Source organism: Parasteatoda tepidariorum, chromosome X1, assembly GCF_043381705.1.
Source record: "Parasteatoda tepidariorum isolate YZ-2023 chromosome X1, CAS_Ptep_4.0, whole genome shotgun sequence".
Lineage (NCBI taxonomy): Eukaryota > Metazoa > Arthropoda > Arachnida > Araneae > Theridiidae > Parasteatoda > Parasteatoda tepidariorum.
In genome coordinates, this window is record NC_092214.1 from 27054605 (window position 1) to 27080577 (window position 25973).

Below are 25973 nucleotides of genomic sequence, written 5' to 3' on the forward strand. Positions count from 1 at the left end.
TGTAATAAGTGCACATATTTTTTATCTGTGTCCCAATTTTTACAGTAATAATTATCGTAAAAACACTTAATTACTCTAATTAAAAAAATATTACTGCAAAAATTATCGCATAATATTTTACGGTAAAATGGAATTCACTGTAAAAAGATTTTTGGGATGATTCCCCCAAAGTGCTGGTACTTTATACCGCAATTTCTTCCTGTATATTTTACAAGGTAGAACAACCTAATTTTAAATGCTATTCTAGTATTTCAATGACTCAGTGTCATCCTCTAACGTGAAACGTTATGCTTTATTCATAACTTCATGGATTAGTAGGGTCATGGAATTACCGTATAGGAGTAAATGTTATAAGTGTATAAATGTTTAATTTATGTCAATGGAATAAAAATGTAGTTCAAAATAAAGTCACACAAAGACATTTCAAAGTGATGAATACGAAAATTTAATTTAGTTTAGTAGAATAACTGTAATAATCGATGTAGTAGCATGCATTATTGATATGATGTTTATAACATAATAATCATAATTATTAAAACATATCATTAACATACTTTTTAAAATGTAAGCGTATAACAAACTTCTGAAGAGAACAGCCAAAAAAGCTGCTTTAACAGATGCAGCAACCTCAGTTGCGTTATATATAATCTGAATGAAAAAAATGTAACATGATATGATACTGTAATCACCATGAGCTTAAAGTGTATTCACAGTTAAAAGTTAAATTTCATATTTATCATTTTTGGCTTTCCTATACTTACTCTTAATGTTTCAGAATGCTCAAGGTGCAATTCTTAGCTCTTGAATCAACCAGTTTTACAAAATGTAAATCTTTAAAACACAACAATGATGTTAAAAATCATTTTTATATATATAAAAATCTACCTATCATGAGTGTGTAAATAAAACATTTTCATTTTAATTAACACAAGCTAGAAGAATATCTATGTATTTCACATTAAATCATAATATACAGAGTTAAATTAAGACTTCTTCGAATGTTAAAGAACAGGTATATTTTACATTAGCATTCTTAAAAACAAATATGTTAAAATTAGTTTTCAAAGATAATTGCAAAATTGTTATTTTGAAGCATCAATATTTGCAACACAAAAGCTTAACAATGATAAAATAATATCGAAAAATTCAATGTTCCGAATAACGTTTTATCAAAACAATTTATTTATTTTCCCTCTATTTAGCCCTCTGAACGTTAATTCCAGCTTTTTCCAAACTATCAGATGCAAGCTTTTCCTTATCGAAAAACCGATTTCCTCATGTTATTGAATGGTAAAATAATGCATAACAGGCAAATTCCTATACAAGTTTATCCTGAAGCTCAACGCCTGGAGGGTTAAAGTAGTGTGTTCTTAATGTTTTCGCAATATAGTTTTAAAAAATTATTTAACATAAATTTGTTAATTATTTTATAATCCTTCGATTTGTCAAGTTTTTCATTTTGCTATGAAAAATGCTAGATATTAAAATTATGTCTTTTCATGCAAAGAAGTTGAAAGTAAACTACATTTTTGGACATTATTTTTGGATAATAATTATCTAGTATTTAAATGGTAATTACATAAATACCGCATAAATACCAACCTTATTCTCATAAGGAATTAAATAAACTAGATTTTAGAAAGATAATCTCCATAAATAATAATAGGGTTTGACAAATCCAAGAATTCTGTAAATTAAAAAACATTCCTGTACATGAAATTAAAATATTTTTTAAGTTTAGCAAGCAATGTTTATAGTAGAAAGGCCTTGAAGCTATTCCAGCTGATTTTTATTCAAAATCACCTCTTGAATCTCAATATGACCTCAATTTTTTTCTAGCATTCATTATGTTCTGCATTGATTTTCAATTGATTACAACTTCTTTCCACCCCTAATAATTCTAAACACTAAAAATATGTCACCATAATTTTGTGGAGAAGGATTCTACAACAAGGGAGAGAGATTCAGAAGCCCTTGTTAGAATGTTTAGAAAGGATTATTACATTTCATATTTTATATTATTTATTATAAATTTAACCTTCATTTTTAAATTAATGCCTAAAATAATCTTTTCCCATATCCAAGTCCTACTTTTGGTCATAAAATTACAGAAAAATTATCATGGGTGGAAATTTTCTCAAAAATCGGAGGGTTGAGGAAAAAAGTGGGTGACATATTCGGATTCAGAAGATTATTTTTTTATTAAAATCAACAGGAATGCTGCCAGGACTGATATTCATGCAAAGCAGTGTCATTAGCATTAAAATAGTTTTTCTTTATTCAAATTCTGAGTACGAAAATATTTAGGACACACATCATTTTTTTAACAAAATAAAGTAGGGAAAGATTCTTAACAAACATCATCATTTGGAAAGTATATTGTAAAAAATTATTTAAATAAACATAAAGAAACGCCAACATTTTTTAGCAAAATAAAGTACTAAAAGATTCTTAACAAACATCATTATTTTGAAAGCATATTGTAAAAAATAATTTAAATAAATGTAATAAAAACGCCAACATAAATAAAATATCAAGATTCATAACAAGCAATTTCAGTTTGAAAATATATTGTAAACAGTATTATATATAGCATTTATAATAAAACATCAGACATCATCAATTTTAGGAATTTCTTTATAACTTTCATGAAATTTTAAGGCTAATTTTAACGTATTTCTAAACTAAGTTTAAATGTAAAGCTACCCTGAACTTTAACGTTAAAGGAAGATAGTCTTAATAAATAAGATATTAATTTTTATTTCTTTCCCTAACTTTGATACAAAAGTAATAATACTATCTAGAGAAAAAACTCGAATTTTTCTCAAACTAAATTCCTTCCATTTCTATAACTCAAGTGATCAATCTTTATATGAACGTTGATATAGTAATATTTACTATGTATATCTCACTGTTTATTCAAGAAAATATGAAGCTTTGTGAAAAGATAATTTACAGTTTTTTTCGTATTTTTCTTTGAAGTATGATAAAAAGATTAATATCCTTTTTTTCAGATTACTATTGTGTTTCATCTTCTATTTTCTCTTTTAATACTAGCAAACAGTATCTTGATATACAGAAGTATATAAAAAGGGGGAAAAGAAAATAGAGGAAAAATTGTTTTCTTCATTTAATCTCTAGTGTTATAATACTAAGTCACAAAATGTCTGCATAGAAACAGTGGTCTTATGAATTGGTAACATTACCAAGATCATTGTTCAAAACAATGAACAAGACCGTTTATCTGGAGTGAGTGACGCAACTTTGTTCTTTTGGCATTTTTTTCCGGAACCAATTTATTGTTTGATGAATTCCAGATGCTGAAGTCCTGAGTGATGATAAACAGTAAAAGTGCTCAAGAAGTTGACACTGTGAAACAGGATATAAAATATTCTTGAAGGAAAGTCAATGAGAATTAGTTCTAATAAACAGGCACTCTTCCCATTAGAAAATGACGGTTTTCTGTGCTTTGACTTCATTGTTAAACTGCTTTCATTAGGCAGCAGCACAAATGGCACTTTGAATCAACAAATCTGTACTAGAAAAGACTAAGAAATGCTGTAGTCAGCCGAAACTATCTACTGATATCATGGAATTTTGTGGCACGCTAGCTGGAAGGTTGATCAATGAAGAATGATGAAAGAGTTTATACCAACTGATCACAAAATTTGATAAGTCTAACTCATCGAGCATTATTTGAGCTACTCCCATAAATACTTTTTTCTCAATTCTTCCATAATCACCCCATACTGTAACCTGAAAAGCAATTAAAGGAGTTAAAGAGAAACATGGAAGAGTTGAATTTGTCTAATTTTAAAAAATATATTTTCTATTTTTTAGTATAAAAATGTTAACATTTGTTAAGAGCCTAAAATATATGCTATATGTTAACATTATTATTACTTTTTTATACGTAAAGTTCATTTTTTACTGATGGTCACACTAGGAAACAAATTCTTTGTCACATTTATACAAATACTTGACCTTGAACGTGGGAATTTCAAATCTGAAATTATTTTTGCTCCTAAAGCTACAGTTTTTCTTTATTTGTTTAAAGATTACATTTTTAGTCCATTTTTTGCCGAAATGTGCTAGTTTAAGAACGTCATACATAGCGAGGGGTCACTTAAATGCTGCAGAAAACTTGGAGGGAAGTTTGACCATATCATCAAGATAAAAATTATCTGGAACCCATGACCGGAAATATCACCGCACGCGGCTAGGAGCTCTTTCCTATCTTTACCTGTTCAGAAGCACATTAAGAAACAGTTCTTAATATGGAACCCACCCTAGCGGTTTATGATGACGTTTCCGTCCATGGGTTCCTATACAATTTCAATCTTGATTGTGTGTCCTAACTCTCCTAGAAGTTTATCGCCATATTTATGCAACTCCCAGTCATGTATAACGCTTTCAGATTTGCATACATCGATAAAAATAGCCTAAAAATTCTATTAAGAAAACTGTAGCTAGGAAAGATAAACTGGTTGCAGATTTGAAATCAGCGATACGAACGTGTGTAGGAATGGTTGAAAAAATCTCATGCAAGAAAAATAAAGTAAATTGCTCTTCAGTGTTATTCAATTATATAAAAAAATATTCAAAACCATTTTGCTTGAGAGTGATTTGACCCACTGTGAGGAAAGTTTCACCCATGCGAAATTTAAAAAAAATGTTAAAACCTTTAAGTTATAATTAAATCTTTGAAAAGAAATGCTACAGCTAATTATTCTGACTGTCAAATACTGATGACTAAGTAGCAAATCTGTATTGAAACTTCTAAATGTATAAATAAAGACTGAACTATCTGAAGACAATTCGATTATTTATTTATTTTTTGTTTGTTTGTTCTTGGTTTTCTACTAATTTTGAAAAGTTTACTATGGTTTTTTTTATTTAGTGTGTCTACTGGTTTTCCTCTTTGATAGAGGTATATTTCAAAATCCTGGACTTGGTAAGAGGAGAAAAACATTCCTTATTTTTGTTGATCATTTCTTTTCATTTAAGAGAAAAAATTTCATTTTAGGAAAATTAGCCGCAACACAATTAAAAGGATTACTGTGAGATTGTGATAAGTTACAAAGTTTTTCAAGTAATTAGGCAAAAGTAGAAAAATTAACTACTAATATAAGTCGAACTTTTCTTGTAAAGGGACACAACACGTTTCCTGCTTAATGACAAGCTAAATTAAAATGGCCATAAGAAGTAAAAATTAAGTGATTAGTTCTTCAAATTATGTTTGTGTTTCAGTTAAATAGCGAAACTGAGTCAACATTAGATGACTCAGTTTCTTTTAAATACGATTCCCTATACATTTTTGTAAAAGCTTTATATAAACACTGACAAAAGTTAGCGCTTACTAACTAAAGTGCCCAATTTTGGACAGCTATACTGTTAGCTGAGCTAATACAGCATGAAGAAAATGAATTTTTTTAAAGTTTCTAGATGTTTACAAATATAAATAACAGAATGCGGTGTCAATAAAATGAATTACTTTTAAGAATTGCAACAATAGACAAATTATATTTTCCAGTGTAAAAGAATTTTTTTTATTATAAAAATTTAATGGTGCTTGTTCATGTCCAAGTCTAAAGACTGAAACAGCGCTATAGTTTTTACAGAAAGCAGATTAAATGAAATACTAATTAAGTACTTATTTTTCATCCTCAAAATAATTTTTAATTATTTTACAGTATTTTTTATGTTCTTATTAAATATTTCTGCTGCAAAATGCCATTTTCTTACACATAAAATAGCAAAACAATCGTAACATCGAATTACCCCCCCCCCATAAATTTACTTTTTAAGGTATTTTGATGTCCTTGGATGCCACAGAAATAAACCATTATCGTGTTATTTTTTAAAATAAAAGGTATTTTACGTAAGTAGTGAATATTTAGTGTATATCAATGAAATAATTTAGAATTAATTATAGTTAATATTATTTTACCCACCGTTTGAAAGGTTCTCATATAGTTATGTAAAAAAAAGTTTGCAAGTATTAATCAGAACCCTATTACTAATTAATTATACATTAGATTATTAACAAATTAATTTTTTATCAAGGAAATGAAAAGAAATCTAAATCGAACGAATTATTACTGTGGAAGTTGGGACTGAAGGCATGAAACTTGATTCCTGGAGATAGCAGAAGGATTTTAAAGGCAATTATTGGAAACACCTCAAAGCTTCGTTAAGCAATAAAACGAGCTTTGATGTTTTCTTTCCCTCCTTCCTAGATAATGATTAGATAGATTTTGATTGCATGTTTGTTTTTACTTCTCTAAAATTTTAACTGTGACGCATGTGCATAATTTTTTGACAAGGATTCAAAAAATTTATATTAAGGGTGGTCATTACGGAACACAATGTATATTTTTATCCGTCTATTCTGTATATTAGTCTACTATCGGAAAACAAATACTGAAACATCAACAAAAAATTTATCGGAATTTACTAATTTTTTGAAACACAATTCTTTTTAGAGTGATAAATTTTTTTTAGCTCATTCACACAATGGCCTTAAATTAATGTAGGGTTACAATTGCTGAAAATAACATTCTTACTTGTAATATACAGTTTCTGTAGTCCTCTTGGAAAACTAATTGCTGTTGGTATAAAGGATCAAGCGTTTTTCTTGCACTTGCAGTTTTTCGTTTTGCAACACACTTCCTGCCTTTAACAAGATAAACCTTGACATATGGTGCTAAAGTTAGAATGAAATGTTGTTAGAGAAATGTTTTAAGCTTAAATTTTAAAATGAATGCAAAGCAATTTAGAGATTTTAGTTTTGAATTAATTTAATACCACGCATATCTATTTCGATATTGTCGTATACTGTCGTGCAATTGAAAAATCAACGTAAGCGACAAAAAATTCAAAATTGAGATTTTTATATATTTTGTATATTATTATGGTAAGCTACATATTGCAAAATAAAATTTTTTTCTAAAGTAAATTTTGTTTTATCAGTTTTTTGAAATTCTATTTTGGCGTTCATAGCATTAGCAATATAAGGAAAATAGTTGTCAAGCCACTTTTCACGGAATTAATCACATTGTTATTATCAATTTCACGGTAGTATACCATACCATTTTTAATTAATACGGTGCACAATAGACCTTTAAAATAACATGAAAATAACACCAATCGTATCATTAATCCTTCATATAAAACACAACTTTTTTTAAATTCTTCCTGGGGATATGAAATGGAATTTGTTACATATTTTTAAAAATTGAATCCATGCTTTGAATTTTTCTTTGAATGCTGTGAAATTAACGGCAAATGAAAACTTTCATGAGATAAGCTATGTGACTTATTAAATGCGATTTTAAATGACACCATGAAATAGTGTCATTTAAAATCGCACACAAAGTAAAAATTTGTATACTGTACGATTTGAAATATTTTTCAATTGTTAATTTGTGTTATAATGAAAAAATGGATAAATATTAAAAATTATCCTATACGTGGGATTATTTTTAAATAAACAGGTTCTTTTGTTGTTGTTAATACTTTGTTGATATTTTGAAGATCAAAAATCTAACGAAAAAGCGCATTTTTGTGTCTGATTCCACAGTTTAATAAAAAGTTAGCTTTGATTTAATTAGCATATTTGAAATCAACATTTTAAACCATTAAAATTGGTGCTTACTACTTGAAAGGCTGATCATTATAACAAAAGTTATACTGGATATTTTTTTTACTCACTGTTGAGTTTTAAAATGAGGTAGTTTCTTAATTTACAGTAGTTTCTTGGATAAAAGAGATAGTGGATTCAACCGTAACAATTTAAAAGACGATAGTAAAAAAGACGACAGTAAACGAATTTTTGCAGAAGACGAGAAGATTTGAAGATGACAGTAGAAAAACAGAAGCCTTTTATTCGCTGTTGTGCTAGCATGGATATAATTTGAAAAAAATTACTCTGCTCGATTTTTTAAGTTTGTCCTTAAAGTGTATTATTTTTAGTCAAATGCGAGAGAATACTTTATTTACTTTATAAATTTATTTTTTGCCACAAAAGTGATCAAGCCATGGTATAAGATTATAATAATTAGAGCTTACGTATTAATGTGTTATGCTACTATGTTATGATACTATCCCTTATTAGAACATCATTTCTAGATTTTGTAGACTTGTTAACATTTTTGCTTAAGATAACACTGTGGTGCTATTGTGTTTTGCTCAATTGGCCGATATTTAATGATTTAGAAAGGTCACATGTACAATAGATATAATAATAATGAACTTTTTCGAAATTACGTTCTAATCCTAATTTTTTTTTTTCAAAAGTCTCATGTTAGGAACCTTTTCCCTTCAAACTCGTAATTTACAGGTAAGGTGGACCAGTTTATTTTGTTTATATATTTATGAAGTACCAAGTATAATGTAAAAGCACAAAATTTTGTTTAATTTTCTCGAAAAAGAGTACCTTTTAGTTTTCCAACATTTCACTATTTCATTTTTTATGTAAAACTGCTTCTCCTTTATAGCAGATGGTAAAGGAGAAAACTACTTTTACAGCATTTAAAATGTATTACAGCGCATTGAAAAAAAGTATTAACTATCATTAACTAAGAATACGAAAGAAGATCAATAAGTGTTATTTTCTGAAATTAGATATTTTAAAGCTAATATATTTTGCATTTATTCTCATAATGATTTTTAAAGCAATAATTTAAGAAGAAACTGCACGTTTATCCCTGTTATTTAATCAAAACTTAATATGTACTGTATAGTAAAAAAAGTAACATGTGCATTATTAATTAAAAATTTAACGTTTGGTTCTACACTAGTACAATTTTATTAATAAAACAAAATATATTTCAGTACTATTGGGAGAATAGCTCTAGATATATTATATAATTATTTGATTGTAGCTATAAAAAATAATTATGTATTTTAGTAAAAAGTACAACAATAGTTTTCATGTTACATACCTGGAACTACCTTTCCTGATTTGGGCTGAAGCCCTCTTGCTCGTATTACTTCAACTTCTAAATTGCCTTTTCTATCAGCAAGACTTAGTTGGATATCACCTAAGCTTGGTGATGCCAAAACTTGCCTTCCAACAAGTTGACCAGCACCTAAACCTTCAACAAAGTTCGAAAATTCACCTTCAGGCACCAGCCTGATTGACGGTAACCACCTGTTAAAAAATATTATTATATGGTATTATTTATGTAGCAAATTTTGTGTGGTAACATAACTTATTTCAAACATATGTTCAAAATATAAGCCCTTTAGAAAATCCTCTTCCTCTCAAACACTTGTTTATAACAACATTTGCTTGAAAGGGAGTGAATGGGAGCACTTATATAATATGCAATTCTACTAAATTATAAGCCTGTTCAAATTTCACCCTGCAAAGAATATTAAGGCAGAGACATGCACAAAAAGTTTTCTGGATTTAGTTCGGTTTTCAAGAAATTTGTTATTGTTTGCTCTGAGTTACTCCTCCATAATTGTTTGCTTACAAAAACTTAAACTCGAAGTATTTAAATATATTCATTATTTAACAAACTTTTAAAAAATGGGCATTAATAAATTACTGACATCTGCCCTCCACCTTATTTTATTGTTAAGTGAATCCTTCTACCAATATTTTTAACATTTACAAAACTATATTTTTTATTGAAGTAAAGAAGAAATATTTTTTTAAAATTTCTTTATCATAAATGACAATGAAATATTCAACTTTAAAATTCCTGGTGTGATTTTTCACTTCTAAATTTGAAAATATATGATGATATGATAGCTAATAAAACATACATACTATCCCGTTTAACGAATCCCTACAAAAAAATTCAAATAAGAGATGATGCTATAATTTATTTTTGAAGGGGGAACAAGTAAATATGTGCGAATTTAAACAGAAGAACATCATTGTGCATATGAGTAAAATTATTATTCAAGTTCATTGGCTTCAGAAGTTTTCAGTATAATTTTAGAACCAAACTGCGTTATATAATAAGCCTGAATTATATAATTGTTAATCAAACTATTCTACCTTGTTTCTACATGTTTCTTGGCTAACTAAAAATTGTTCGAAGCCTAGGAAAGCATTTTGTTTAAAACTCTACGTGGTTGCCTAAATTGAGCTTCATGTGGGGCACAAAATAATACCGGTACGATTTGGGAACAACTTATCGATTTCAACTACAGAACAAGTTGTTCTTCAAGGAACTACTAAAGATAGTTCCAAAACTACTGAAGAAGGGTTAGGAACTATTCTTAGACTAACTATCAAAAATGCCAGTTTTCTCACTTTGCAGGTGGGTCCCCGAAAATTGAGAACTTGTTAAAGAAATTAACTACTCTGGTGCGTGGTTCATCACTTTATAAGCCTTTAATTAAACGGAATTTTTATCTTTTGCTAAAAAACCACATTCTGGGTGGAAATTACTCGGAAAGATGCAAAATGATTTCAGCAAGTTCAGAGACATTTAGTCTCGCAATAAACTAGGAACAGAAAATAACTTAAAAACATTCCAAGTCATAAACCTCCTGGTGATGCAAGTAATGATCTGTCAGCTAGTTATTAGGCAAACCAATTTGTAGAAACAAGATGTTTCGTGAACAGCGCTTTGATGTTTTTGTAAATTTAAAGTTAGTTTTTTCGAAATCATTAATGGGTTTTTTAGCATGTTACTTCACAGACAGAGAACACTTCATGGCGTTTAAAGGAAACTTCTGTCAAGTATCCACTGTTATGGAAAAAAATTATAAAAATCCACAACGTTGTTAGCAGTCTTAAAAAGGTAATATTCCAAGATATTTTATTCACTTTCACTTAAAATATAATCATTTTTTAATCTGTCATAATACTCCTCTATATATAATTTAAATAAAGTCACACCCATGTGTTATTACCAAAAATATTCTATATTTAAGACTTTAAACCATTTAGTCCAACTTGAAACAATAACAGCTTTACATTTTGGCTAATTGATGTATTTCAAATTCAAAATTATAATTCTTAATTGCGCCTTGCACCAAAATCTAATCATAACCGGACTTTCATGGAGCCATTTCACACTACTAAGCCAATTTTTAAGACGAATGACAACTTGGCTGAAAACATTTTTGTAAAGATTATTTTAAGATTCAATTTCCATTACCTCCAAACTCTGTCTCTGATCAAAATAGAATGAAAGAAGATGATATTATATTTAACTAATTTATCAATTTCTGTTTAAGAAAAAAATTATTTCCTTACTATAATCTTTTAATATTTTATCACTACATAGAGCTTTACATCACTATATATATGGCCATTCAATAAACCGAAAAACATTTTTTTTTGTTTTCGCTGTCGATACGATAGATTTTGCAATAAAAGGCATTCAATAACGGACTTGATTGAGGGATAAAATTTCCCTTAAAAACTATTAAGTGTTGCTCCTTGATAAGTTCTCAATTTAAACACAAAATTAAGACATCCCCGTTACATTAAACATTTGCACTCGACATTTTTTTGATTCATATTAAAATCAATTCAAATAAAAGTAACATGATAATAATAGTGCAGAGATAGCAATAATAATAGACCCCATGAGCTCAGGTTAAAAGAATAAAGGCTGAATTATTAGAAAGACTAAATTATCTATTCAATCATTGATATTTCTTTAAAAAATGTATTAAAATTTGACTTATAAAATTGAAAGATTTGTACGCATTATCTGACTTACACTGAGCTATCGCCACTTAAACTTCCTTCGCCATCTGAGGAAACACTACTAGCTTGTTTAACAAGATGTCGACATTCCAATGGGGCTACTTCTTCGCTTCGGTGGACGTTGATGGTTGATGATTTCTTCCGACGAAAGCCCATTCTTTTCTTGTGGCCTACAAAAATAAACAGAGTTAAGAACTTTTCTTTAAATAATTTTGATATTAGGCAATCTTATTCCAGTTATATTAAGTGATTTGTCCCTCAAATTAGATAGGGGTCGTAGCAACTACTTTTAAGTATGTGAAGAGTATTACGGCTAATAATTAAAACCGGACCTGGCTATCCGCTAAACCCAATACGAATCGAGAAAGGGCTCGTGATTTCAGAGGAGAAACAAAAGGTCATTAAAATTATTACTATTTCTAATATTTTTTCAAATTTTCTTTTAAAATGAAAAGAAAAATCTTCCCAAGAAAGCAGTATTTGTTTTCCACTTTCTTCGCATCATGATAAAACCAAGCATCCCCCCAAAACAGCACTAATTAGAAATACAGCTTAAAAATACTCTGACAAAAGACAATAATGGCACTTTTTTATGGTCACGTATGCTTTGAGTCCTTAACTATTTTTATTCACTCATACCTTCGTTTCCTTGCTTTATGTTCAGCTTTAATGTATGTAACTTTAATATGTAGAACAGAAAAAAAATAACATTCAACAGCCTGCTTTCAGAATTTCTAAAAATGCCTTGATTAATTAAAAAAAAATTGCTAAAAACTATTGGATAAAAAAAAATCGTTAAAAGAAAGCAGATCAAGAGGTGTTTTTTTTTCATGCAGACTGTACTTATTTGAAGAATGTACTTATTTAGTAGAATAATTTCCATATATTTAGTGAGGGGCACAGAAAACTTGTAAGGGACTTATATTTGTCTTGGTTGGTCCTTGTAAAAAATATGTATGTTATAAATATGTCTTCTTGCTCGTTTGGGGAGGGTTGTTCAGTATTAAAACACTTCTGTATTGGCAAGTTTAAAAGTTGTTTGTTCTTTCTTCTGATTGGTTCTCTAATATCAGTGATATAATTAAAACATCTCTGATCTCTAAATTAAAAGTAATGATCATAACTGATGTTTTTAATTTGTGAACACAGGATCAAATCTTTTGTTTACATTTTTATTGGGTGAACATCGATATTGTCATTTACATTCTTATAAAACTCGTTGCTAACAATGAGCAATACGAGCACCGTTGCTCGTTGCTTTGAAACCATGAGAATAACGACGAGATGTCAGAACTGTATTAATATCCTGTGATTATGATTTGGTTTATAAGATGAAGCAACCAATAGTTTTCACTACAAATCAGTTAGCAGTAGCTGTACATGAACATTTGAAACCAAACTGTTCAAACATGTAACAACAATACTGCTTCAGAACTACCTGACTGATAAAACATTTTTATCAAATTTAATAAATTAATTAAATAAATATTTGATCTTAATTATTTTTAAGGCATAAATCTGAGTAGACATTTAAATGATATATATGCTATATTGGGATTAATTTTTAGTTTTAAGATTGTCTATAACATATGATTCTATGGAGTTTGTGTCTATGGCTGGGGTCTAATGACGTACTGCATTCTCTTATTGAAAAACGATATCCTATTTAGGAAATTTGGCACCTTTCACCAATAGGAATTTTTTTTATTCATTTAAGCCCTAAACTATCTTTAGAATCATTTAATCAGCTAAGTGGTTTGAAACAATTGATAACCCACGACAACTGTTACCACTAGCGGGGATTTTCTAACTTCTACTTGTCGTTATGAATGACGTGCCTTACCAGTTACACTTAGCTGGGACGTGCTGTTACTTCTTTTGGCAGATAGACCCCCGAATTGAGTGATCTTACCACCAGTACTTGTTCCTTGTTGTCCTTGTTTGGTCGATTTCTCAGAAGTTCCAGCAAGAGCTGTATCAGATAGGCTACCGTTGTTGGTCTTTTCGTTCTGAGCCCCATCACTGTTACTTCTATTTAGAGAACCTCGAGACGGCCTGGGAGGATGAACTGGTCCATATCCTGGAGTAGGTGAAGTGAACTCTCTGCAAGTAAACAAATATTAAGAATTATTTGAGTGGTAAAACATATGGTTTACATCATAGAGAAGCAGGCAAAATGTAATTGTGTCAGTATATCATAAAAGAAGGAGGTAGACCAGAAAATTGAGCAAAGTCTGAGAAGAAAATGAAGGAACAAGTTACTGGAAATCAAAATTAATCATAGGGCAGATTTACAGATATTTATCCTTTCTATTGTGAGAATTTTTATTCAGTCGCAAACGACTGCTGTGAAAATTTGAAATGAGATCAATTTTTGTTGTTCTTTTAGGTTTTGATGATAGATATAGAACCCTTATTTTAAATAAAAGATTTTTGTATTTATAGCCCAGAATACAGATAATGAATTATTAGTTTGTAAAACAAAGGCTGTTTGCTTTAAAAATAATGAACTTTTGATCATCATATAAAAGTAAGTTCTACCCGTATGCCCTAAATTGGGGCAGGTCGGGGTAAATATTCCATATAAAAGTAAGGAAGATTGAAAAACGGAACTAACAATACACTAAAGGAATGAAAATTAAGCTTAAAAATTTGGTTTTCGATGATTATAGTTTCTAAGATAGGGAATATTGCTATAATCTCAATTACTTTTTTTCCCCCAGTTTACGGCTATTATTCACATAACACCAAAAAGTGCACCAATTTTTTGAAACTGAAATTGATACTTCGAATATTTGTGACAAGCATCCACTTCTTTATAAAACGTCCTATGTGAGAAAGTGACGACAACTTTAATCATATTTTATTTAAATATTAGTTTTACTTTTATTACAAAAGGCATACATCTTATACCTTTCGGCACTCAAGTCAAGTATAGATCGTGTGGGACAACAAACAACGCTCCTATTTTAACTTTGCAAAACGAACTTTCACCCACTTTAATCATGTGAAGTTTCTCGTTTCCGTATTCGTAAAATATGTTTGGTTATTCTTGCTCATTACTAGGAACAGCTTTTAAGTCTTTCTGAAATTAAAGATTTGCAATGGCTGTCAAAAGATGGCATCATGAACAACGAGAGGAGCTTTAGCATCATCAAAATCTTGAAATATACTTGTGAAGCATATTCGCTTGAAGCATACTGCTCGGGCCATTTCGGGGGCCCAGCTCTATTGTAATTTATTTAAGTAATCAATAACTTATAATTTATTGTATGATATCAATTTTATCTCTTCAATAAAGTTAAATCTTTTCAGATTCATAGCAAAAACTATGATAGTTCATGACAAAAATTAAGTGATACATCGAGTGATGTATCTTTTGATCATGTAAGAGCTGTTCTGATGAAGTTACTCTGGAGTCTGTACGAACTGTTCTCTTGACAACTCAAGACTTAATTAAAGTGGTCAGACATTAATAAAATAAACTGTAAAATGACAATACTTACTTCAAAGTTCTACTGCCCCTAGGATGTTCTGACTGTGAAGAAAAGGCACTGGTGACACTGTATTTGGAAACAGAACTGGTTTCGGATTCGTCACTTTCCAGAGCAGGTACCGTTGTTCCGTCTTTTTCTGTTGCGCCCGGTGTGGCTCGCACTTTACCGGTAGCTTCTGGAGGATGAGGAGATAACCGAGAATTTCTGGCTGGTGGATGAGGATGGACATTAAATTGTTTATCTAAACTATGGCGAGGAGAGACTTCGCTGTCTGAAACTATCATTGTTGACACACCTAAAATAATTTTACAAAGTTAAACATACCTAAAGAAGTTGTTTTTTTGTACATACGTGAGCAATAGGGAACTTCAATGTATTCACACATTACATAAAGTTGTAGCAACCTATTGCGAGTTATGTTTATAATGCTATCTGTAATCTTGTAGTATTTGATTGTCCTCAGAAGACAAACTATTGCTTGAATCAAGTACGGGTGCAAAAGCAGAACTTGAGAGAAAGTAACCCATATTTTCATTGTATCTACTTACCACTCACCAGTGTTTTTTTCCCTTCCCAAAATAATTTACAATAAATGTTATAGAAATCACAATTAACAAATTCTTAAATGTGGTCAATAGCATAATACATCAAGGCAGTCTTTCCCAAACTTATGATTTTTGAGTACCCTTTTTAATTTTTTCGTAACGCTGTGTACCACTAATAAAAAAATGAATGCATTTTTTTTAAAAATATATTTATTTTTCTCTTTTGATACTAAGTTTTGTTAATAAGTTTATTTGCATCAGTGAGAAGGATGATATTGTTTTTGCTGTGATAACAGTTGATGTGATAAAAAAAAAAAAATTGCACAAAAGGTAAAAATTACAACTGGCTGTTCGCGCCACTAATTATTGACTGTGAACTCTGCAAAAAATAGCCAACAGTAAGATACGTAATCGTAGATTTTCATAACTAGCTTTGTTCTAAAATAAAATGTTTTGAAATTTTTATTGTTGCAAGATATTTCGCATAAGAAAACGTACCCCCACTAAACTGTTCCCGTACCCTTGGGGGTACGCGTACCACACTTTGGGAAACATTGCACCAAGGAAAGGATATTTTTCTCAATTCACAACATGTGACTCAATTCAATTTACATCTCCTTAAGTGTAGAGGAACTTCTTGAACTTTTGGATCTATGTCCATTCTGAATTTCAAAGCATATATTTAAATAAAAGTAACACACTATGCTCCTTAGAAACGCTAGAAACTATACATGGTTGCAAATTAATATTTACTGAGTTCAATAAAAGCAAATAAAGGATTAAAATTATGTAACAGTCCTTAAAAAAATGAAATAAGTAGATTTCTAGTGAAAGCATTTCAGTTACATTTGACCAATAAGGTGACATTTGAGCACGATTTGTGATGATCTTAATTCTTACTGTGCTCTTTTTGAGCTTCATAATGGTTAGTCGGTTAGTCAGTTGTTATTAAATTTTTCCCCCACTTAAATTCGTGTAACATTTCGTAGGTTTTTTTGAAATTTCCTTCAGCATATTAAGGGTAATCGTTACAGAACACCCTATATAATTGATATAAAATATTTACCATCTGGTTTTCTTTGCATTTTTAATTTCATTTGTCTAGCTCTTTCTTCTAATTCCAGTGTCATTTGGTCTCTTGTAGCTCTCTTTGGTGGAATTTGTGGAAGTTGGCGTTTCTTTGGAGAAGAAGTACCAGATGGCTGTCTAGGAGTTGTTCCAACACTAGTTAAAAAATAGATATAGTTGAAATCCTTTAATAATTTAACCATAATCCTTATTATTATTAACAAATGCTAGAGTAAAATGATAAATATACCTTGCTTTCAAACTGATATTTTTAAGGATAAATTTCCTTACTCACAAAGTCTATAAAATATCATTTACTATTTTTGCATATTCTTAAGGTGGCTGTCTGAAGTATAGAAGTTCAATGCAATAACAAAATGAGCCTAATTTTTTAAAAATTTTCTTGTATTTTAACTGTTGTCAATACATCTGTTTTTGTTTGAGCAGGAAACGGGGGGGGGATATAAAGAAAATAACTCCTTAAACTTCATTTAGCTCTCACCGACAATTGTGCTTTTGTATTTAGTAATTGCAGCAATCCCTGTAATAGGATGTACTGTAGTACTTCAAGTAATCACTTGAAGAATTTTTAAGGGGTGCAAATGATTACTTAAATAAAAAAATTAAAAACTTCTTAAAAATCCTAAATCTAGATCCTTTACTACAAATGTCAGCTAAAAAAATTTAAAAGCTGCTATCTTAGAGAAATGAATCAAAAGGTGTCTTTATTATTTTATATTTATTAGAATAATTAGAAAGGATCAGACATATATATATATATATATATATATATATATATATATATATGGATNTATTATTGCTAATTAGTTTTTAACTACGTACGAAGCTAATTTTATTTAACTTAGATTTAGCTTTAATCTGAAGGCTGATTTAGTTCAAATTTTGAATTTCACTGCTAAATATTTCATTGAAATTAATCATGTTATTTACATATTTCATGTTAAGTGAAAGATTACAGATCTGTTTACAGCAAATAATATAAAAATATAAGGCAAGGCGATGTTTAGAACGATGCAGCCATATAAATTTAGCATCACTTTCTCCATTGTTTTGTAATTAATGGATATTTCGTTTTACGCAGATGGAAAAGGTATTAAATAGCTATAATACAAAAAAAAAAAGAATTTTTTTCTCAGTTTTGAAATCAAACTTTTATATTTTTTAGACCTACTGTCGCAGAAATTATTGATTTAATTTTTTTAAGGTGTTGAAAAAACAATATTATAATTAAATGAAGCAAAATCAACTAGTGCTCTTTGATATTCTGGGAAACATTTTCTAAGAAAAACGCTATTCAGAGAAAACTTTGACAAATTTTATCAAAGGAGAAGAAAGAAAATTACTTTTTAACATTTCGCTTTACTACTTGTAAATTAATGTTTACTACTCTTGAAACCATTATATTAACTAATTAGGTTTTTTAAATTGCGAATAATATTTACACCAATATATAAATTTAATATTTAAGACTTTTGACGCAAGCGATTTAAAGTGACATCTTATCCACGTTTTAAACCATCAAAAACAAACAAATGACAAAAAATTGCTCACAATGCTTTAAGCACTAAAAGCTTTTAGATATTTTTAATGCTTAGATATTTTTAATGCTTTAGATATTTTAAATGCTTTAATACACACTCTCAGCAAAAAAACCTGTTAGTTACTTTTAGCAAAATTTTGTCTATTCTAACACTAAAAAAGAAGGGCATTCAATCTTCGATTTAAAAAGGAAAAAATGATTGTTTTTCAAGAATGAGTTATCAAGATTTTTATCCAGCTAAAGAAAATACCTTTGATCAGGTGGAGAAGGTGGTCGGTGAACATTGGCTTCTATTACTCTTCTTGGAGGAGATCTAGATCTGGACATTGAACCATCGTCTGGAACAACAGACCGAGATCTAACTCTGCTAGACATTCTATATGGATAATCTAATCCTGAAACAGGTTCTCTTCTTTCAAATTTTTCATAAGAATACATATCTCTGGGATTTACTGGAATTAAAAATATTTATTACTTGAGCAGAAATAAAAATATAAATTTTGAAGTTTTGAATGATTGGCAGAAAATAATAGAAATGACGAAATAAAATTTTGACAAAATGACAGAAATAAAATTTTGCATGGACACAGTTTAGAGTACTAGGCATTGATCAGAGAGTATTAGATAAAATAAATTGTAGAGTCTTAGAAATTAAATGAGAGTAATGAATTTGTAGAGTAACGTAATTTACGTGTAGTGATTCATTTTTTTTTTAATTCTTGGAGTTCTAAATAGTTAAACAAATTTCAGTATAATTAAACTGTCTCTCAAAAAATAACTTTACAAAATTAACTTAAAGAAATTAATCATTATTTTAAAAAACATTTCTTAGATTAATTCTATTAAACAATGCTCTAATTGCTTATTTAATTAAATAAAAATCGCATGAATCTGATTCTGGAAAAGTTTCACCAGAAAATGTTAAGTTTTGTTCGCTTTTGCCAAATCGTCAATCAGAAAGTTCTGCTTAGGAAACCAATTATTTTTTCTCAAAAAAATGTCATAATTATTAACAAAATTCATCAAAAGATGGCGCTGTCAACTCATAAACACAGTAAAAATAACTGTTAAAAACATCCATCCTTTACATTACTATCATAGTGTAACAAGAGAGACAAAATTAGCAGAGGCTCGTGCGAATGTTTCTATTAAAACAGCCTAACATTCAACAAAAAAGCATTGTTTTGTTGCCTTTGTAGTCAACAGCGCCATCTGCTAATAATTCCAAAATTGGTTTGTTAATTAGTTTTAATCTTATTAATTCAATAATTTAATTAGATTACCTGTACTAGATCTTCTTCGATCATCCGGCCAGAGATCTCTTCGAGATCTTCTTTCTCCGGCTGTTATAATATCTTCACCTACAAGTGTTGGACTGCTTCCGACAGAACTTAAACTGCTTCCACCTATGTCGGGATACCTCGACGTTCGTTCTAAAAATATATAAAATTTCGATTATTAAATAGTACGAAATGTAAATAAATTCGGTATGAGGGAACGCTTTTATCATTACTACACTGTAAAAAATTCTGGATTAAATTTCGATACCGGCACTTAGGTTTACCGGCATCCATAAATTTCATTTTTATCTTAAAATATTATGGCGAAATTTTTACAGTAATATTAATTTAAGTAAAATGTTTTGAAGTTACTGAATGTTAATGAATGTTTGGAAGTTACTACGGTAAAAATTAGGGTAAATCAAACTTTTTTTTATTCCGCAAAGTGTTTCGGTAAAAATAGATTTTACGGTGGAAAGTACCGGCACTCAGGGTGCCTTACTTTTTTCCGGAATATGATACGGAATTTTTTACAGTGTACAGGGTGTTACAAAACTTATGGTTATGAAGTGTTTCATCAGAGTTAAGAACCGTAAACTTGTTTTAATAAAAACTAGATATTGTTTAACAGAATTTGTGAATCAATTAAATTTGTATATAACTAACAGAACAGAATTGTGTAGAACAACAGAATTTGTGTACAACTAAATCATTACTATTTTATAAAAAGGAGATAAGCTTAGAATTTTTTTAAAAATGGAAACAACATATTGTTAAAAAATGTATAAATTGTACAAATAAATCTTACCTATTCTAGTAAGAGGAAGTGTTTCATCATAGTCAAGCTCAGAAATATCACTGTCCGATAATCGGGATATGGAAATGGAAGAAGAAGGAGATAGTCGATCAACGGAATTTAAAGAGCCTGATAGCTCTGCTTCAAGAAACATACTGTTTCTTTGCTAGAATCAAAATTAAGTAGAAAGTTTAGAACAATTTACACTATTTTATTTAAGGTTACAAATTACTAAAAATGAATAAAAAAATTTACGTTTCTTTTAAAATAGTGAAACTCTGGATTATGAAATAATTTTTGTGGTTTTAAATAAATTCTATAATGTAAAAAAATCTGCTAAATTTACGGAAAAACTGTCAGCTGGTGTGCCAAGTAAAACCGTTTGTTTCACAGAAAAATGCTATTATTTAAAAACAGTCGTCTGTTTTTAAGCAGATAAGTACGGTTATTTTTTTTTAAGAAAAAAACTGTTATTTTAACAAAAAAAATCCATAAAATATTTATGCCGGCACTGTGAATGCAGCGAGCCGAGAGCAGATACACTGGGATTCGAACCAGAGTCATCTGATAACTAGGCGAGCGATCTGTTCCCCGAACCAACACTGCTTTAATATACCAGAATGAAGAAAAATCTTATACTGTTTTTATCTTAAAAGTCTTAAAGCAATATTATTTAAGAGTAGACATTTAAAATTATAGTCGCTCACTATAAAAAAATTTGGCATAAAAGTTTGTAAAAGTGGAAAAAAGATTGGCTACTAAACTTACCAAAAAATTATATTTGAAGAATTGTTATTATAAGGTATTAATTTAACTATATGAAGCCGAATCATAGTTTTGCTTATATGATGTTCAAAACTATAAAATAAATGCTGAAAAATAATAGCATATAAAGAAAATAATCGTAAGATTATTTTGAAAACGGTAAAGTTATCGTACGGTTAACAAAACTGCATCGTAAAAACTGGAATTTGACGCGAAGAATTTAATCCGTTTCTGGTTAGGATAAAAACAGAGCAAAACCGTTCTGTCAACTAAACAGCTTTAAGAAGTCAAATATGCAGTCTGCACAAAAGAATGAGAAATTTTGCAGTGTATATTGGTGGTATACTTAGCCCTTCAGCATTGTTTAAAGCACAACATAAATATTCCCCCACTGTAATATAGTTCGCATTATTATTGTTTATAGTCTTAATAAAAGAGGAGGCAAATAATAAATGTGAATTCTATTAATAAGAATAATAGTAATTATGAAGAATTTAATCAGAAGGAACATGAAAATCAGATAAATTTATGATATGAAAGAACTTTACATACATTACACATCTCAAAATAATATTTTAGCGATGAGAAAAGAAAACTTCATCAAAACCTGACAAATCTCTGACCAGAAAAGTGATATTAAAAACATTGAAACTTGTTTTATTTCTAGAGGAAATTTAGAAGAAATGGGAAGGATTTTTAGAAGCTACTTCAAGTTTCATCTGTGAGTCAAAATATTTTTGATATTTTTTATCTCATCTTCCTCATTGATGATTCGCCAGATTTTGATGCTGTCCCTGTTTTTGTCTCCTGCTGATTTTTTCTATTATTATTGATTAAATGCAAGTTTAAAATATTTTATGATCGCAGCCAGGTTTTCGCTTTCAAAACGGCCAGAAAATTCGAAAAGCATAAATTCTAAAATGAAATGCACTTTATTCGTTCACACAATATTTAAATTTTGTTTAGTGTATAGTGCGCAAAATAAAAAACGGGACACCTTAATAACTATTGTTCTTATGATTGGATCATGGTTCGAGGGCCTAACCCTGATAATGCTAATAATGAGGGCAGATGATATTTGAAAATACGAAATAAGATACAAAAACATACTTTTCCAGACTAAGAATAATATTTTTTTGACGAATTCAGATTTTTCATCAAAATATGGGGGAAAGGGGGTAGCCAAATTCTGAAAAATATGGTTTTAGGTCAGGTATTAATGCATTCTCTTTTTTTATTTTGCGCACTATACATATACATATACATCTTTTCAACTCTTGTACTAAATACAGAACATTTTCTGAATAAATGAATAGCGTTGGAAAATTGGACTTGCTCTATGCGTATTAATACTATGGTAATTTATTAAAATGAAAAAAAAACCAGAATGTGTTTCGCCTTTATTTTTTGCTCGCAAACTTTAAAATTGTAAAATTTTTAACACCTTAAAACTCATTTAAATAGTTCGCTTTACGCTATTGTTCGATCTTGGCGTCGTGAAGTAATGCCAAACGAAAGACATAGTTATAATCGTTTTTTTTTTTTTTTTTGATGATTTTCTTTGAGTTTCTTCTCTAAATTGATTCTATGTATTTCATGTTTTTTCCTGGACTTCTATACAAAACCTTCGGGGTTCTGAGGGAGTTACTTTAGGCATTTGCCTCTCCTTTAATAGAAAAAGGTTTTGTTTTATGGCTACCGGGGCCGGTACCCCCTGAAGACGTCGGCTTCGGAGGTCATATTTTTATTTTTATTTCCTTCGTTTCCTTTATTGCTACATTTATTCTTTTTTTTAAATTTCTGCTACTTTTAAACGCGTTTTTTTCAAAGAAGTTTTATATATTTAGAATTAAATTTTTTTTTTTGTTTTCTTTCAGTATTATAATCGTCAGCTTATAATTTTGTTTCAAATTTTTGCTATTGATCTCATGTTATTCAACTTCATATTGATACTCACTTTTTCAAACTTAGTTTGAAGATAATCCTTTTCTATATAATGTTAATATTTTATGTCTCTTCTGTCACCTGATTTCAACTAACTTATTCACATCGGGGATATATTCGTGTGAAGACGCAAAAAGTTTTGGGGTGCGAATTTACTGACCTCTACACGCAATCGTAAACCTTGTACTATGTATACAGGATGTTCCAGAAAAACGCTTTTTCGGAGTCTTTTTAGAATATTATTAGAAATGAAAAAAATAGTATTCATATTCATAGTAAATTAATATTTGAACGAGGAAAACACAAACACGCTATCGAAGTTTGATAAATTACAGAAAAGGAAAGGGGATGTGCAATAAAAATCAAAACAGATTTAATTAGAGTCTTTGTTTCCTCCCACAACTGAACCCGTCGTTTTGTTTATCACGAACGCCTTCCTGCACTGTGATTTGTCAGATTTCGATAGCTTTATTATTTTTTTCAGCCAGAAATATTAACTTACGACCCTCCAATGTGTATACTTTTTCTGTTTTCATTTTTGATATGGATTTTAACAATACATATTAAAGGATATCTTAGGAATGGTCTGTATATCTTTTATTTTAATTTATCATTATTATTCTGCTTATTTAATAACACATCAACCATAGATAAGAGCACAGTTTTCCGACTTGTCGTATCTGCTTCCCATGATTACCCTTTTCCTTACTTCCATTACTTACAAGGAAGGTACCAGAAGTGTCACTCACCAATAAAGCTTCTTTTTTTTATAGATAGCGTTTTAGTTTCTGAAATCATATATAAAACTTATTTTGTCAGTTTCGAAGTTTATCTAGTTATAAATTACTTTGAATACGTTGTTTAATTTAAGTTAAGTTTAAATTAAGCTACCTAAGTTTAAATCATTCCGCAGACAAAGAATATTGGTGGTGCTATAAAAGATTGCTTTAATTTAAGATTTCTCTCTTTGTCCTGTTAACTCAGAATTTCAATTACGAATATTTTTTATAGTCTTTTCATTATTTTGTATCAATTAATGTAGAAATAACTGAAAAATAATATATTTCGCATTTTTATAATTTATAGTTATGAATCAAGCATACAACGTTGTACAATTGGGCAACAATTTTGATATTCAATTGTACGTTGTTTTGATCAAATAAACTTTTACAATAATTTATATATTTGCAACCAATGCAAAATATACAAAATTTTTGATTTTCATTTTTTCATAACCAAAAAAATTTAACTGAAAAAAAATTCAGCTTGATTTGCGAGTGACACTTTGGGTACTTTCTCCGTTAATAAATACGCATCTTAGTCAACTACATTACCGATTTTTTAATCAACGATGAATCAGTTAGATATCGGGATATTGCATACACTGTAAGTTCGCGACTTTATTAAATATCACTAAACATTGGACAGGTTTATTAAATATCACTAAACATTGGTTGGAAACTATCAAAGTTTTCCAACATATATTTCTTAAACTCTCAATCTAAAAGCATTTATCTAACTCACTAATTGAGCTGCCAAACTCTCTTCCCGTGTTGTCATTCTGTACCATTCAGCTTCATTGTTTAAGCGTGCTGTTGCTAAATCTATTAATACCTGAAAATAAATGAAATATATTTTAAGAAATGTTATTTTTAAACTAAATTAAATTGTATAAATTGTAATCATTTTATGGTAAAATGTCATTTGCTAGTATTAATATTTTGTGTGGTCCTATAAAATATAAAAGAGCGGCAACAAAACGGAGCAGAATATTTGTATTCTACACTGTTAAAAAGTTTGAAGGAGCCATCTTTTAATTGACGCAATATTACTTAAGCAGTACAGTGCAGAATTTTGTTTTAGAAATCTTATAAAGGGTGCAAAATTAAAATCACGCCACGTCATGAATACACGTCGAACGCAATGCAAATGACTCTATTGTAAATTCTATGAAAAATTTAATGCCAAGATTTTTTTTAAACAATTATAACATATAAAAAGCACTGTTTGCTTTTTCTTTTTTTTTTCTTACCGAAGATAAATTTTATAGTGATAATAAAAAATTTGAAAATCGTAAGAGCTTCTTTTACTCCTCTCAAATACTAGATATAAATTAAATGGCTCTGGTATCATTTTTTTCCATCTAGCTTTCAGCTGTATTACAGATGCATCAAAAGCGAGGAAAAGATTCTGATTCTTACATTCAATTAGTGAACATCTAGGACTCTGTATTTGCCCATTTAATTGCTTACGCAATTTTAATTGCCTACGCAAATCAACACCGACCGTCCAAGTCAGGGATTATAAATGTGATTGGTTTCAGGTTACGAGCCATCTTGTGCCACGCAGTGTTAAATACATAGTAATTTTATTGGTTATACAAAGGAAATATACAACTAAATATTATTTTTACTGCATTTTATTGAAATTTCGAGTTCTGATTGTCAATGTTAATTTTTTTTTACACGACTACTATACGCGTAATATGCACCGCAATAAAGATTTGGACATACGTATACACGTTAAATGCGCTTAACTGATTAATCCTATCATCTAGTATACTTTTTATCTTGATTACATGATACCATGGTTCAATTGAAAACTTTATTAAATTTGTCGCAAAAAATTTATGCTATATATATATATATATAGCATAAATGTGCTATATATATATATATATAGCACACACACACACACACACATATATATATATATATATACTGTCTATTTGTGACATCCTACGAAATTCTTTCTTCTGACACTTTACGGATATGACTGTTCCAGGAGTGTTCGGAATGTTTTGGGATGTCTTTAGGACGAAATTTGCTGTATGG

The 25973-nt window shown here is 29.3% G+C and overlaps 1 protein-coding gene across 3 annotated transcripts in view; it reads right to left on the reverse strand.

The window, feature by feature from the left end:
- Positions 1-421: 421 nt before the first annotated feature.
- The window catches only part of LOC107440328 (Rab3 interacting molecule), a 154380-nt gene continuing 128828 nt past the window's right edge, over positions 422-25973 (reverse strand). For 2 of the 3 annotated variants that reach the window (XM_021145414.3, XM_071187356.1), the window contains 11 exons: positions 24664-24753; positions 20443-20596; positions 19638-19787; positions 18605-18806; positions 16792-16949; positions 15190-15475; positions 13527-13786; positions 11697-11853; positions 8946-9154; positions 6567-6706; positions 422-3756 (listed from right to left, as the gene is read on the reverse strand). In XM_021145414.3, the coding sequence (XP_021001073.1) occupies positions 3565-3756; positions 6567-6706; positions 8946-9154; positions 11697-11853; positions 13527-13786; positions 15190-15475; positions 16792-16949; positions 18605-18806; positions 19638-19787; positions 20443-20596; positions 24664-24753 (1998 nt within the window). In that variant the 3' untranslated portion in view covers positions 422-3564. The remainder of the gene's footprint in view (positions 3757-6566; positions 6707-8945; positions 9155-11696; positions 11854-13526; positions 13787-15189; positions 15476-16791; positions 16950-18604; positions 18807-19637; positions 19788-20442; positions 20597-24663; positions 24754-25973) is intronic. The other variant, XM_021145415.3, reaches the window with a different exon arrangement.